This window comes from Crocodylus porosus, unplaced genomic scaffold (assembly GCF_001723895.1).
Source record: "Crocodylus porosus isolate Cpor-Errol unplaced genomic scaffold, CroPor_comp1, whole genome shotgun sequence".
Taxonomy (NCBI): Eukaryota; Metazoa; Chordata; order Crocodylia; family Crocodylidae; genus Crocodylus; species Crocodylus porosus.
In genome coordinates this window covers 28,873,209-28,889,433 of record NW_017728886.1, presented here as the reverse complement: position 1 = coordinate 28,889,433, position 16,225 = coordinate 28,873,209, and the positions used below count along the sequence as shown (strand labels likewise).

Genomic DNA, 16,225 nt, shown 5'->3' with positions numbered 1-16,225 from the left:
TTTTTAAAATCACACCATCATGATACCATCTTTTAAACACTAACAACCCACTGTTACAGAGCATTTTTATGGAATTGGTAGAAAATCTGAAGCTGGAAGGTAACATGGGTAAGAGTAGATCACAAAATGATAAGAGTTCATGACCCTGAGGAAAGTAAAAAAGACTAGCAAAATAAAAATGGTGGACTTCATAAAAACAGGCCTTAATAAATTCAGGGAACTGGTGGGCAGGATCACATGCAAGATAAATATAAGGGAAATATGAGTCAAGAGTTATTTTTTTCCTTAAAGAGACATTAAGAGCCAAAGAGCTGGCCATCCTGATTGAAATAAAGTTTGAAGGGTAGTAAGAGACCTTTTGGATTGAACCATGAGTTCTTCAATTACTTGAATCTCAAAAAGAAATTTTATAGAGAGTATTACTAAGTATGCTTATAAGAATATAGTATGAGCATGTATGGACAAAATCAAAGAAGACCCAAACAAATCATTATACTGCCAGCAAGGAACATAAAAGGTAAAAAAAAAAAAGCATTTGATAAATACATTAGAAGGAAAGTATAGGTATCCTCCTAAATAGGGAGGGAGAATGTGGAAAATTTTGAGTGTTCAATGCCTTTTTTACTTCAATCTTCACAGAAAAGTTCAACTCTTATATAACTAACACAACTAACATCAAGGACACAGTGGCAGATATGCAACCTAGAACAGGGAAAGAACACATGAGAGATTACTTAAATAAGCTTAGTGTTTTCAGATCAGCCTTGCTGGATAAGATTTATCCTACAGCACTCAAACAGTCAGTTGAAGTAATTACTGAACCTCTGACTATTATCTATAAGGATTCGTGGAGGTGAGGTAAGGTCCCAGAAGACTTCGAAAAGGCAAATAGTGCCTATTTTTTAAAAAGAGAAAAAGAAAGATCCAGGGAATTACACATAATTCACGTGTAAATTCACTACCCAGAAAGATATTGGAGCATTTCAAACAAATCAATCTCTATGTATCTAGAAGATAAGATGATATGGAATAGTCCGTATGGATTTGTCAAGAGGAAATTGTGCACATCCAACCTGATTTCTTTACATGACCGACTAACAGGCCTCCTGGAGTGTGTAGGGGGACTACTGTGCAGCGTGATGAATTCACTTCTGACCCCGGTCTCTGACATGCCTGGAAGTGGGTGTGGGAATGGGCTTCACTAATGTACTTATGGGCTTGAAATATACTTGCAGATTCAGGTGGATGGACCTTGCCAACACCTCCTGCTGCCATGGAGTAGACATGTCCTGAGAGGTTTGGGATTCAGTGAACTGGAAAATCTAAAGTTTCCTATTAAAATTAACTACCATGTTTGAGCATGGGAGGGAAACAGACAGAGCCTTTCCTCATCATATTAAATATAGGTTAAATTTGTAGAAAAGAAAATTAATAACCACATTATAAAAGAACAAACAACTTATGAGAGGAGCAAACCACCATAGCTTTTGTAGAAAGAAACCTGTGCCTCTTGACTCTACATGTTTTTTAGACCACCTCAAAAAAACTGTGGATAAAAAGAAAAATAGAATTTATATGAACTGCCAAAAAGTCTTTGGCAAGATTCCCAACAAAAGGCTGTAATCACAGAGTGCAAGGGAAAGAATCACCAGGGACTGGAAGGCAGCTATGAAAGAGAAACAAAGAGGAGAAACACAATGTTAATTTTCAATACGACTCATAGATATGTAACCAGGATCAGAGTTATTTTAAATGCATTATGAAGTGATTTGGAAAGGGGCATAAACGGCAAAATAGGAAAATATACCAATGACAAGAAATAATTTAGTTATGTCAAGATTAGAGAAGACTGTGAGGGAGTTCAGGAGGACTTAAGCAACTTTAATGAATGAACACTTCTAAGACAAATGAAATTCAATATAGCTGCATGCTCGTTAATGCACAGCTGACTATTTTTTAGGGTAGAATTATACAAACTACACTCTAACAGGAGTAGAAATACAGGTTTCCCTCGTTTTATGCTGTAAATGCGTTCCTGGAAAACAGTGCATAACTCGAATTTGCATAAAGGGAACCCAATTTACAATGTAACAAATAGGGATATGTTACAAGACCTCAATTGTACTGACCCCGAACCTATTTCTACTATTTTCACCAGACAATTTTGGTATACTCACCAACAGCAGACAGCACACACAAGCACAGGACACTAGCAAAATAGGGATGGCAACTACAGAAACACAGCACAGACAATGACCGAGGAGCAGATCCACACAGGATATTTTGGTCCGCATCACACCCACAATGCACCGCACAAAGCAGCTGATTGCGGGCTTACACCACATCGACTGCATAAGAGTGAATTTACCTCACATATAACAAATTTTTCGTATAAAAATGGTCATTGCATAAGACCAAATTTGCAGATACAGAACCCATATAAAGCAAGGGAAACCTGTGTCAGTGAGAAAATAGGGATTCAAAATGAACCTGGTCACAACCCCCAACAGATGCACAGTAATGGCATATATCTAGTTTTTAACTTATAAGTAAAAACAAGGTAATCTCCTAGTTTTCTACAGAATAAGAATCAATGAAAGCTTGTCAAATAAGTGCCTGATCATTACCTATCAAAGGACTGTGCCTACATACTGAATATTCAATTAGAGAGGTTGAATTAAAGTTGTATTCACATCTTTCAAGGCAGTGTGGTAAACTAAAAGTGAAGTTTATAATGTTTTGGATGTGAAGTATGATCAGATCCCAGGGTCACACCAAGCTATTTTATCCACAACCTGTCAGAAGTCAAGGGTCATTTATACACAAACTCTTTATAAATGTAACATGGTTCAATATGGGCCACAAAGTTACCAGGCAAAAATCTCTCCCTGCATCACTCACTTTAGGCTTTGACTTTAAACAGGTAATAGAATAGCTGAATAGTCAATGCTAACAACAATGGACAATCCAAAGAACACATTTCATCCCTGGGTTTGGATCAAGAATTAACCTGAAAACATATAGAGTAAATGAAGTGATTTGTTCCAGATTCACCAAACAGAAAATTATTTTAAAAGTGTTATTAATAAAATCATTCAAACATCATTAATGTTGTTAAAAAAAAGGCCCTTGTGGCCAAAGAAAGGTAGCAAAAACAACTTTCTCACTACTACACAGGCTGTTACTGCTTGAATTAGAAGGTACACAAACTGGCTTGAGCCGTGCCTTTAATATTCATAAATGGCTAGTGCCATCTTTTTTTATTTAAATCAGGGCTGATGAGCCTCTAAGTGGTCAGAGGCTGCAGGCTGTGCAAACACATCATGCCACCCTAGTTTCCCGACACTGCACTGGGTGGGCCCCCCATCATATGCCTCCCTCGCTCCCCACAACTGTACCGCAGTGGGTACTGCAGCACCTTTATGCAGGTGCCTCCCATCACTGTGTCATTCCAAATACCCTCCAGATCACAGAGTGCCTAGGTTTCCCCAAAGCTCTCCAGCTGCAGGTTCCCTCGGCCTACACAAGTATGACGGTATTCACGGCTGATGCGGGGCTGCGAATAGAGATGCTATGCACTCTCTATTCTGATGCTTGCTGTTGTAGATATTATAAGTGTATGCTGATGGCACTCAACACAACCTACACAATTGCTTCTACTACAAGGCTGCAATGGCTACAAGAAATCAGACACTGGGTGAGAAGCAATTTCTCAAGCTAACCCAAACACAAACTATATGAAGCTCATCAGAAATGGGGAATGATTTGAAGAATGAGCCAAGACACTGTCTCTGGCTTCTGGCAGATCTTATGCCAGGAGGAAAAATATAGGAAATGGGAACTGAAGCAGTCTTAGTTGAGGACAGCCAGCTACAGGACAAACTTCCAGGGAGACTAGGCACATCTGAGTCTGATTTTCTTTAAGGAAAGCTGTAAAACTTTCCTTTTCAAAAAGATCTTTCCACCACAGAAATGACATTGACATGCTCCCTTCAACTTAAAAGAAACCACCAAACCAAACAAAATGTTAAATTAATGAAAACTTAAAAGGAACTGAAAATACAAACCCTATCAAATGTACCATTTTACCCTGAAAAGAATAATGCCAGAAACTCCAGAGTCCACCAGGAATTTTGCTACTGTTATCAGTTTTATGTGGAAGGCACTCAAACTTTGAGTTTTCAGTAATGCATACACAACAGAAATGTACCCTTCTATTACATATTTTATAAATGAAATTCTAGGTAGAAAAGCATGATGAGAACTGATCTAGTGATTATTAGGGGCTAGAAGCCAGGATTCCTGGGATCAGCTAGCACTACTATCACAATCAACTATCACTAGGCTTCATGATCTATTTGGTAATTTTGAACAAGTCTCTTAAACTATGAGACTCAGTTTTCCCCATGTATAAAATGGATACCAACATAACAGCATTAACCTACTTCACAAGACAAGTTTGCTGATTATTAATGTAAAGTGCTTTAAGATCTTTATATAAAAGGGTTGTACTGAAAGTGCTATTGCACTATTAAGTGAAAGATAATTTAAAAAGTTCTATTTTTCTCTAATATTTAAGATTTCTTTCAGATACTGTAAATTTCCCCTGTAACATTGGAAGATCCAAAGTTGCAATACAGATTTACTCACCATCTTCCAATGTCATGTTACTGCCCAGTGGTATCTGTACTTGGGATGGCAGACGCATTGAATCTAGCTATCAGAATCAAACCAAACTCCACCTTTTTGTCTTATATACTGAGCTAAATTCATCCCCAACTGTATCTTGTTTTACTTGCCCTACAGAATGCATATGTGCACATGAGTATGTGTAAATATGTATGCAAACTAGAGTGAATTTTACTGTGGGAACTGTACTTGAGCCATTTAAAACAAGTGTTCATAGACGAGAATATTTGGCTTTAATCATATAATGAAACTGACCTTTGTAAAATGCAAACCATTAAGTAGTAACTGTTTGTTCATGAATATTTTTCACCTAAAGTAAGCTGCCAAAGCAAAAAAGGTGATATTATTTAATACTGCATACTTACGGAGAGGCTTAGATATAGTTAATTTAAAGTAGGAGTAGGAATAATGTTTTTATAATGGTTGGCCCTGTTTTATTAATATATTTGCATTTCTGTTATTTTTGTTTAAATTTATATTATAGTTGTATGTCTGTTATGTCGTTTTTGGGAGCATGGCTTTTAGCCAGAATCCTTAATAAATTGAATTGAATTGAACTGAATTGAAAAAAAAGTAATAATTTATACAAAAGAAAAGTTGGGATGATGTGTGAATCATTTTAATTCAATTCACATCAACTCAGAATACAGGAATTAAAGCAGTAACGTCTGAAAGAATAAAGCCTCATTTTGCACCATGAACTTTACAACCAACTGATCATTCTGAGGTATGAATAAATACATATAACTGAAATCTGATCTAAAAACTACACTGATGTATATCTGACCTAATCCTACTGACACAAACATTATTCCAGATTTGTAATACCGTAACTACTGAAATCAAAATCTAGCCTATATTTCTCATTTTCATAGAAATGTGATATGTTTTAGTGCTCCAGAAAAGGAAGAAGTACTAGCTGTGAAGAGCCATGAACTGTGGAGTTAGGAGCCATCTACAAGTGTGATAGATCTTCCAGATTTCTTGAGGATTTAGCCCAGAAAGGTGAAAGACTCCCATAAAATACAATGACCCTGTCATCAAGTCCCTACCCTTCAGTCAAAAATCCAAACCTGAACCTTATCTGAATCTATACCAAGAGGCCTAGAAGATATTGTCAGATACAGTCTCCCTCTGAGCAGCAAGAAAGAAAATGTATGTACTTCTCTTTGTAGTAGGCAATTTTGATACTCCAGCTGTTAAAGGACTTGAATCATTCAAATGAGTGATAGGTCATAACCACAAAGATTAGTTAAATGAACAGTGCTAAGCTCATAGATAGCATAAATTTGTGAATAAAATTGTCACCTGACCTTTTCCAATGCCCTTAAAAATTATAATCCCTTCTGTTCTTTTACTTACTTGTCATTCTTTTTCTTCTCTTACTGTCTGAATCACCTTTGTTACTATGCATGAAAAACAAGTAAAATACATTAATTTTGAGCATTTCATTTCTCCTATTGTACTTCATTTTAGTTGCTTTTTTTCCATTACAATGATCATCTTATTGTAAATAGAGAAAGAGTAATTTCATCAGTTGAAAAACAAACATATGCCTGACATGTTTACATTTCCTTCAACATCTCTCCCAACTTTTTCCCAAGACATCACTCAGTCTCCAATTGTTTAGCTTCTCAAAGTACATATACTCCCTCTGGATCCCTTAGAAATAATGCATGGAGTGCAAAGTGGCTCCCAAACTAAATGGAATCTAAATGTGTTTTGGTTCACCCAGTAGACCTAATTTCCTAAACTCTATGCACTCACATGCACATATAAAATACTTATTCCCTAAGCACAAATAGCAAACTACAAATCTCTCTGAATGGTTAGCAGTAAGTATCAGATTTGTGGGCATTTCCATTAGTTAACAGCATTTTTGCTATTATTTTAATGGCAGCAGGCTTGGCCTCTTAAGTGTGAATATCCTCTGAAAAAGTGAATACTGCATTTACCCAAATCCGAGATGACTGAATTTAAGACGGCCTTCCAATAATTAGATTCTAGACATTATCATTGTCCATGTCTAGAATCAAATTATTGGAAAGTCATCTTAAATTTGTCTCTCCAACCCTTGTGGCAAGGAAGCAGGGATGGGGGTCAGGTGACAAGGACAGCAGGGAGGCAAGGAGCATGGGGAGAAGGCAGCCTGCCCCCCCAATCACTTACCTCCCTGTCTACCCCTTCTTTCCACTGCTTTCCCTGTGTATCCTGGCACAGAGGGAGCCCCAGAGCTGCTCCTGAGTGTTTTTGCTCCTTGAGATTTAGATCTACAGTCCTTAATTTTAAACTGTCCAATATTACTCTTTTTATTAGTGCCAGCTTTGCAGAGCAAGCCTACCTATGAAAGAGTCAGCCAGAATTATTGGCTAGTTCCAACCACATGGCAACTATCCAGTACCACTATCTTCCAGTGACACATTAAATCGTATTTGTGCAAGACCCATTCCTTCCCTTCCTAAAGGCAAAAAGAATGCACAGAGGGATCTAAGGACATCTGGCCAGAAGAATCTCGGTATTACAAGCAATGAAGCACAGTTAGACACTCAGACCCCAGACTGTGTTTGCAGGGTTGGCAGTTTAAAAAAGAACTATACTTGTAAACTGAGACCATTTGATATGAAGACACTAGAAGATAATGAATATGGTACCTCTGATGTTATTTTTACAAAGCAGTTTCAGAGCAAAACTATACTATATTCAGACAAAAAGGTTATAACAATGCTACTACCCTGGCAGCTAGCAATATATGGAAGCATGCATACAAGACTGGCATGTGAATGTATGCCTGGAGTCAATTTACAGGAAAAGCTTATAGAATATCTGACCCAAATTAAGTTTACTCTGCTTCTCTTCCATAGTAAATATACTTTTACTGTTATTTTTCATTTGAAAATACATTGACCTTACCGTCTTAATCTTAAGAGGTACATAGTAACCCAGTTGGAAAAGAACTTGTGTTTAGCAAGGTCCTGCAGAGCCCAATACTCCTGAATGAAAAAATATAGTTAATGCTTGATATACTGCATACCTGACAGATCGAGGATTCTAGGGCATGGGGAAATGAAGGGAAACAAAAAATAATCTACAATGTTTTTTCTTCCAAATAACTTACCTAATGCCTTTCTGCATTTATTAAAGTTGGTTCCCCTGGCTGACATGCTAGATCATTCCATACATTAACCCTTCTTTGCGTATCTCTATTTTATGTCTCGAGGCAGAAGGAAAGCAGAGTAGATTTGCACCTTAGAAAATAACTAAATAGATGCATAAGCTTTCGTAAACAGCAGCTTACTTCATTAGATGCTATGAAATGACTGAGGGAAGCAGAGCTCCTAAATAGAAAGCAGCGATGAGCATACAAAGGGTAGGGGAAGGGGAGGAAAATCAAAGGCATGGTGAGTAAGAGAGAGAAAAATAAAGCAGTTGAGGACTGAGGCTAGAAACAGATATCATTTTTGTTGCAGGATCAGCTGCGAGGGGATGTTTGCATACACATGCCCTGGAGTGAAGAGGGGTTGGGAATGGGGTGAAAACAGTAGCTTGTGAGTGATGGCTAGAACATGGAATTTAGAGGTTTGTTTTTGGGAATTGGCTCATCAGTAGACATGCATTAAAACAATGGTCCAGGGGAACAACAAGAGTTCATTGGTTTCTAAAAGCCTGTTTGTGACAACTTTCCTTCAAGGCCAATTGTGTCGAACCAGCAAACACTATGTCTAAGGCCAACGGACAACCAGGTATACACAGGCTGGGATATTGAAGATATACCACACTGTTTCATAACAGAGATAGGGACTCTGCTGTATTAATAGCCAGGTCACGGTGACCAGCTGCACAGCCCTTCGGATTTCCAGCTTTGGGGGACAGAGACTGGTAAAAGCTCAAATTAAGATGCGTTCATGTGATAGGTTTGTTGAAACACGGGAATATGCTGACGAGACAGAACATGGACAGTATGATGGCAGGGATTCTGATTTTCTCTGATTAAAAAAAAATCCCCAATTTCTGGTTAAAAAAATAATCCCAAATCCACATTTTTCCATGATTTAAATGAAACACCCCTAACATATACATACATACATACATACATACATACATTAGGGGTGTTTCATTTAACTCACAGAAAAATATGGATTGGGGGTTACTGATACACACACATATACATATACACATATATATAGATATAAGTGGTTTTTCATTCAAGTCAGGGAAAACTGTGGATTTGGAATTTACGTTTGGTTTTTTTTACCTGAAAATTGGGGATATTTTTAAATCAGAAAAAAGCAGGATCCCTGATGATGACCACAGGGAAACTAATCAATGATGCCCAGGAGTGAAGAGTCATCAAAGGGAACAAAGAATACAAAAAGAGGGATTTCAGAGCAGCAAAGGGTGCCTGAGAGGGAAACCCAAGACCACCATGACCAGAAGGGACACCACCAGCCCAGCCTGTCTCACCCACCCCACAAGGGGTGGCAAGCCTCAGCCTCTGACCTCCAGGCTGCTGACATCTGACATTCACGAAAGAACCTCAGGGTGAAGCTCATATACTAGTCAGATGTATCTTGCCTCTGACAGCTCTAGGACTGGTAGATATAGATTTGTTTGCATTATTCTTATCTGCTATCACTGTGTATCAATAAAATTTGCCCATTATCAAATAGAGAAATTGTGGTTGGTCTGAGAGTTTGGGTCCACACAGAACAAGGCATCTGGGTCATAAATCCAGTGCCAACAGTAAGATACCTAGGTCTGCTATCCTATCATCTGGGGACAGGTGTTCAGACTCTTTTACAATATCCCAGGACAAACTATTACCACATTTTTTTTTGGCAGCAGATTTTGGATTTTGCCCTGGAACACCTGCAAGAGACATTTGAACAGAAACTGCTCTGTCCCAGGACAGAGCAATTTGTTCCACTACAAGCAGGATTCAAGAAACATGAGGCCAAAACTTCACTGTGGAAAAGTCATTTTAGTTAATAAACAAGTAAGAAATAGAAAAAAAATGAGTAAGTAAGAGTTGGAACCCCAGGTATCTAACAGGCTGACCAACAAGCATGTAAGTCCAGTGTTTCCACACATGGGTATGGGGATAAGCTGCTTCAGCAGGAGAAATAGAACATGTCTAGTCAAGACTAAAATATTGAGATGGTTGCAATGTTCCTGCTGGGTTTTGTCCTTTTCTTTCTTATCAGATTTTGTGAGAAGAAAATATGTGAGTAGTCTCCAGGAGGGTAAAAGAACATAACTTGCTACTGGCAAAGTAGTTTTGCATGGATAAACAACAGGCTGGTTTACTTTTTATATGAAGTGCTTGTTTTGAAAAGTACGCATCTTCTAACCTGCAGGAAATGACATCTGGAATTGCAAACCAGTATGGGGGCTAGAACCCCTGGGCTAAATTATTTCCTACCACGAACAAAATACTTGTTCCTAGAAAAGCTTCATATTGGAACACTGCATGCATGCAGCTTGTTCAACAGTTTTGCCAACACCTGCAAGCATGGTGCACATACACACACACATCCCTAAAGCAAAACCCTTACCCAAGTAAGGATTGCAGGAGGCTTTAGGCTTAATGAGGGGATGTAAACAGCCTGTCACACTGATTTACCAGCCTTTGCCCCCATGGAAGGGAAGGTACAATAGCCATGAACACTACTGCAACCCACAGCTGCTGCTTCACACCTGCAGGAAACTCCACAGCACATTACTCCTGCAATTAGCTAAGAGCTAAGGAGAGAATTAGCCACCTACTATAACTGACAAAGCACAGTCTGCTATCCTGTTGTGAGTAGATGAAAAAATACTGAGAAATCTATGGGTTTTCTAGACAAGGTGAAGAACACTTCCAGCGCAATCTACAGTAGCCCTTTCCTTCCTGATTTGTCACACATGAGCTGCCTGTTGGGAATGTATACTGTTCATTCCTTATCAAAATATTACATCCTCCACCTATTCAGTTACTTCTCCCTTGCTGGGGACAGCATTACATCAAGTCTCTGTACTACCCTTGCTCATCTCTTACAGCTGCTGGATGATTTTCCACCTTTTATTTTACTATTTAGCCATGGAAAATAGGCTCAGCTGCAAGTAGCCCTGGGATGGCAGGGAACAAAGAAAAGACATTCCAGTGTTCTAGACTTGCCTGGGTCTGGTTCTGCAGTTGAGGGGGACAGTCAGGAATGCTGGGGCTGCAAGGTGTCAGGCACAAGGTAGTGTGGCAACATGTAGCAATAGGTGGAATTAAGTGTTTGGAGCAACTGGTGAGTTCAGGCGTGGGGAATCCAAGTTAAATTTAAGGTTCTGGATTACCGAGAGCAGGTGTCCCATGAGAGGTTAACATGCAACCTGTGGCCCCTCCAGCCACTATCACATGGAAGGGGAGGGCTGTGCATCACCAGCGCTGCCCGCCACCAGTGCTGCCCAGAAAGCAGGGAGACTGCATGCCACTGGCACAGTCCACATGGTGTGTAGGGATTACAAGGGACCACCCCCTGCAAGGTGGGTGCAACTCCCACCACAAAGACAACCTTGACCTGGAGAGAACTGGTTAACATTAGGTTTGGTGCTAGCAGCATGGCCTGCACTGGGCCATGCTGGGCTAGGCTTGGAGTCAGGAATGACCTGTGGATTTGGGTTGGGTTCAGCTTGTTATACTTGGCAGGTTTAGGGTTAGGTAAACCTCTGTGGACTCTGGTGGGGATTAAGATTGATGCAATCATGTGGACACAAGACAGCGATAGGGACACAAGCTGGGTATAAGACTTCAATCTGGCAGGCCTGAGTTAGGGTAGGGTTTTTGCCAGTTCATGGACCTTAATATTTGTTTATCGTGTTTGCGAGGGCTAGGATTAAACACACTGAAGGTATCAGAGCATTTTAGATTTTTTAATCTGTAGCTGCTGCTGTGAAACAGGAATTCCCTGTTTTGTTCTCCCTTTGAAATCTACCAGATTCCTAACTGCTTTGCTGCCATGGAAATGGACATTGAAAGCCTAAAATAAAACAGACAGTTCTAAAGGGAAAATTATTTTACAAACTCCACCATCATTATCTCCTAGAAGAACAGGCTGTGTGTAAAACAGCACTTTTCTTACAGCAACCAACTACATGCATTTAATACTGGATTATATTTGTCACTCTGCTGTGTCACTTATTCAAAGTAAGCTTTCTTATTTACCATAAACAAGGCAGGCAGGGGGAAGGCATAAACAGGGGTCAAGCTCCTTGACTTCTCTATACCACCTGGCCCCCCACTGCCTGCTCCCCAGTAGCAGTGGGGGGGTATAAATTAAAAACACCCATCCAATTATACTCTATACATGGAAAATTATAACAAATTTATAAATTTTCCATGTACAGAATCCAATTACTGGGGGGGGAACCTCAAATTCAAGGTCACCTGAAATTTGAGTAAATAATGATAGTTAGTCTATAAAGGTGCATCTCTGCCCTGCCTTCAGACTAACATGGCTAATTGTCTTCCACTTATTCAAAGTGCCATAGAAGTCTTAACCAATTTAATTACATTACAATTAAATTTAATCCAATTAAATTGATTTCTATGAATGCCAGTGCTGTGAGCAAAAGTATTAGAAATTTTACTGATACATGTGTACATTGAAATGACTACTTTGACTGTTGTAAACACTTAATTTTATGTTCGGCCATGTATTTTTTGAAAAGAAAAAGAAATCCAAGCTGATTCTTTGCTGATATAAGCTGGTCCATCGCTATAGAAAAGAATGGAATGCTAATGTATAATTTACATCACCTAAAGATCTGGGCTGTTTTAGTGATTTCTAACCATAGGACTGAATCCTAGAACTGCTAATTTCCCCAAACACAGCCTATAAGTTATAGGGCTCAAATACTCCTTTTACCATATTTCCAAAAGTAGGAGCTTATTGCTGCATACAAGAATAAAATTTAGTTCTTATACAGTGTTTTTCTTAAAGTGTTTTAGAAGAAGGTCATTTCATGTGCATTACAAGCAGGCAACTGCATGAGAGAAATAGCTAAATGCACACCTAAGAATTCCTTTGGTAAAGGAACCCCTCTTCTGCATATATAATCCTTTGTTTTCCCTGATGTACACTTTGGGCCTGATGCTGTAAGGCAAGAGTCAGCAACATTTTGCTGCCCAGAGCCAGGTTGCAATCTAGCTCCAAGCCACAGGCTGCAAATCTCCACTTCTGCCCGCCCCATGCCTTGCTGCAGATACCCAGCTGTGTGCCACCCAAGCTTCCATGACACCCCTGGTCAAGTCAGACTGCCTCACAAGCTACATCCAGCCCAGGGTCTATAAATTGCTGACCCCTGCTCTAAGGTGTTCAGCTCTTACTCAAACTCTAAAGAAGCTCTCCCAGTGTTTAAGGACATGGGATACCTTGCATGCACAACATAATCAACCTTTTTGAAAATATACTTCTAGTGAACACCTACATAAAAATATAAGCTACTGAGTAGCTCACTTAGAGCTTCTTAAACATGTTTGGAAAATAAGAGCCTTATTCTGCAAATTCTGTAAGACGCTGTATATGCATTATGACATAGTATTATTAGCTGTTCCTTCACTAAGAACTGTGCATTTCTGTTAATATTTCTATTGTTTAAAAGCAGCTGTGAAAGTTGGAAAATGGTTTTCTAATATCAATCTTCACTTCTAATGTGAGCAATGGTGGCATGCGATGTGTGCCAGCTGTCATGTAAATTGAGGTGTGCGTGGACACATTTTTCTGAATGTTCACATGTGCCTGTTCTGGAAATTTTGACCCCCATAGTTTTCAGTATATATCTTTCATTATTCATCCATTTTATTTTAAAATGTCATTGCAGCAAAAGTGAATTAAAAAGCTAATGATATATTCCTATCATACAAATAAATACCTTGGGAATACGGAGTTCCTTTAGCTGGTCTTGAGTAATTTCACTAAGCTGTCGAAATGTCATTGTAAAATCAGCTTTTGTATCTTCCATGAGCTAATGAAATAAGTACATTTCTATCAGTCTTTTTAAAGTAGTAAAATTGGTTCAAAAACTTATCAAAAGAATGAATAATATTAAACTCACTCTTAGGAGGAATGCAATCAAATAGTGATCATCTTCACCTTCCCCAAGGAAACCTAGTTTTGCTTTGAATAATTCTGTAAAACTGAAAGCAGGAACAGTAATGAGGAAATTATTCTGAAGACATAATATAGTATATGCTTCTTTAAAATCTGAGTAATGGGAATTGCTTACCGGAGGTAATAGTGACTAGAGTATCCCTCCAGAATCTGAAAAGCCCTATAAAAGAAAAGAAATGTTAGTGTCCATGAACTCATACTACCCAAGGCCACATTCACGCTGAAAGATGAAACATTTCTTTAGCTGATACAATTTTAACTTGGCAATTATGAAGCAGTCTCCCACAATCACCATATTAGGGGATTTTCCCAACCTTTTTTAAACAATTTTGTTTGGATGGTAATCTTTTAAAGTAATTATGCAAATAAATTAAATGTATACATTTTTAAGAAGCCAAATGACCCTAATCAGCCAAATATAAATACACTTTCCCTATAGAAACCATGGTCCTTAAAAAGAAAATATTTTTTCTCTTAAACATGTGTTTATTATGATGCATCAAATTTCACTAGTTCTTTTAAATATAAAGATATTTCAAGGATTACTTACAGCTGTTTTTGTCTGGAATCCAATAAAGGTTTTAGAGCTTGTAACAGCTTGTCCAGATTAAACAATCCAACATTTGCCTGATTCCCTATTTTATACCTTCTTTCATCATCAGATGTGTTTGGAACAAAATCTGTCTCAAACAAAACAGTATATGTCTACAATAGAGTAACCAGAATAAATAATCAAGGTTAAACTATTAAACAACGCTAATTTTTCTATTTATACAGGAAACCAATAAAAGACGTGTCAGCATTAAATATTTAACCTAAAACACAAGAATATTTGTTTACAATATATTAACCCAGGATGTAGTATTTGCCAAAGAAAAAGGAATATGTTCTTAATGCCCAAACTCAACGTGGTCACAGTGTTGTCTTCCTACTTCAAGACACAAAATAAACTCAGATGTTTAAACAGAGAACCTTTTGCACGAAGAACAATGTTCTTTCAGTTTGTTTAATATAAATATGTTGTTTAATTAAATATGGCAGGTTGCTGAAATATATCTAGACTTGGAACTTCCAAACACCAACACCATTTAAAATAATAAATAAAATGTGCAAATTTTCTTAAGTGGCCAAAGCACTATTAATCAGACAAACAGAAATATTATCTCAAAACACATATAAATTATCTTCTATTCAGTTATAAAAAGTGAATAGTGAACTCTGGTCCAGATTTGATTTCCAAACCCTAGTCTAAACACAAGGTGATTTTGTACACCCACTGGACCCACATTTATTACCTACAGATGAATAAAGTAACATAAGGCTCTGCTACATGTTCAAATTAAAGCTGGATAGAAACCAGCTATAGAGCTGTTACACATTTTCAAGCACGAACTTTATAGCTGGACGGCTCTTTTTATAACTAAATAGTCATTTTATCATGTGATGATTGCTCTGCACAATGTGGCCAGTCTAAATTTCTTGCCCAGTTTACCAGTTAATTGCGTAATATGCAGAAGGGGCTACAGGATCATATTTTAAGGAAAGTTTTACAGTAAAGTGCCATACCTTGGCAGGTTATAGGTATATTTTCTTTTAGACTATTAACAGTTATGACTGCAAAGCTAAAATGACATATATGAATTATTCTGTGGATTTTGCTTCTTGATACTTTTAGTTGTATTTAGTTTTTATTGACTTTCTTGATTTCTGTTGTAGCATCTGTTAATCTGAAGGAGGTCACTAGGAGAGATTCTTCATATAAGTGAGTTCAGAAGCTACACACGCACACACAAACGCTTCCAAGTTTTTATAGTGTTTAAATATAATCTGTGTTATTTACATTAAAACTAGTCTCTGGTCTAAAATTACAGTTTTTATGTTCAGGCCATATACTAATTATGTTAGGAAATTTCTGACCAAATGAAAAATTCTACAATGAAGTTATAGGAAAATGGGCTGGAAAGGACCTCATGGGCATATCCACACAAGCAAGCACGTGCGTTTGCAGCAGCTCAAACAGAGCCCAGTGCAAGCCCCGGTGCAAATTAGAGCTGGGGCTTTTTGCCTCAGTGCATGTGCAGCAAATTGTGCCATTTGGCGAGCAAATTGTGCCACTTGGAGCAAAATAACCCTGCCTGGCTCCTTCTGGATCTTCAGCCACGGGGAGCTAAAGCCCAGGGCCAGCACCTGTGCTGTCTCCAGCAGTATAAAGAGCTGCTCTCTCCTGGCCCCATCAGTACAAAAAGCTGCCCTGGAAAGTAGCTCAGGGCTACTTACTCTCAGGAGCTTCTGGGGCCCAGCCAATAGGTACCTGGTGGCACTGGCCTCCCTAGCAGGAATTCTGGTGTTACCTATTGGAAAACTGAAAACTCCCTGATAAAAAAATCCCAAAGTCACTC

The 16,225-nt window shown here is 38.4% G+C and overlaps 1 protein-coding gene across 1 annotated transcript in view; it reads right to left on the bottom strand.

Moving 5' to 3' along the window:
• Window positions 1–16,225, bottom strand: part of LOC109306073 (UPF0061 protein azo1574-like) — a gene marked incomplete at its 5' end in the record, with an annotated part of 45,876 nt that overhangs the window by 4,829 nt on the left and 24,822 nt on the right. The window contains 6 exons of the mRNA XM_019529360.1: window positions 6,052–6,095; window positions 7,600–7,679; window positions 13,588–13,680; window positions 13,771–13,852; window positions 13,942–13,986; window positions 14,377–14,506. Of these exons, the coding sequence (XP_019384905.1) occupies window positions 6,052–6,095; window positions 7,600–7,679; window positions 13,588–13,680; window positions 13,771–13,852; window positions 13,942–13,986; window positions 14,377–14,506 (474 nt within the window). The remainder of the gene's footprint in view (window positions 1–6,051; window positions 6,096–7,599; window positions 7,680–13,587; window positions 13,681–13,770; window positions 13,853–13,941; window positions 13,987–14,376; window positions 14,507–16,225) is intronic.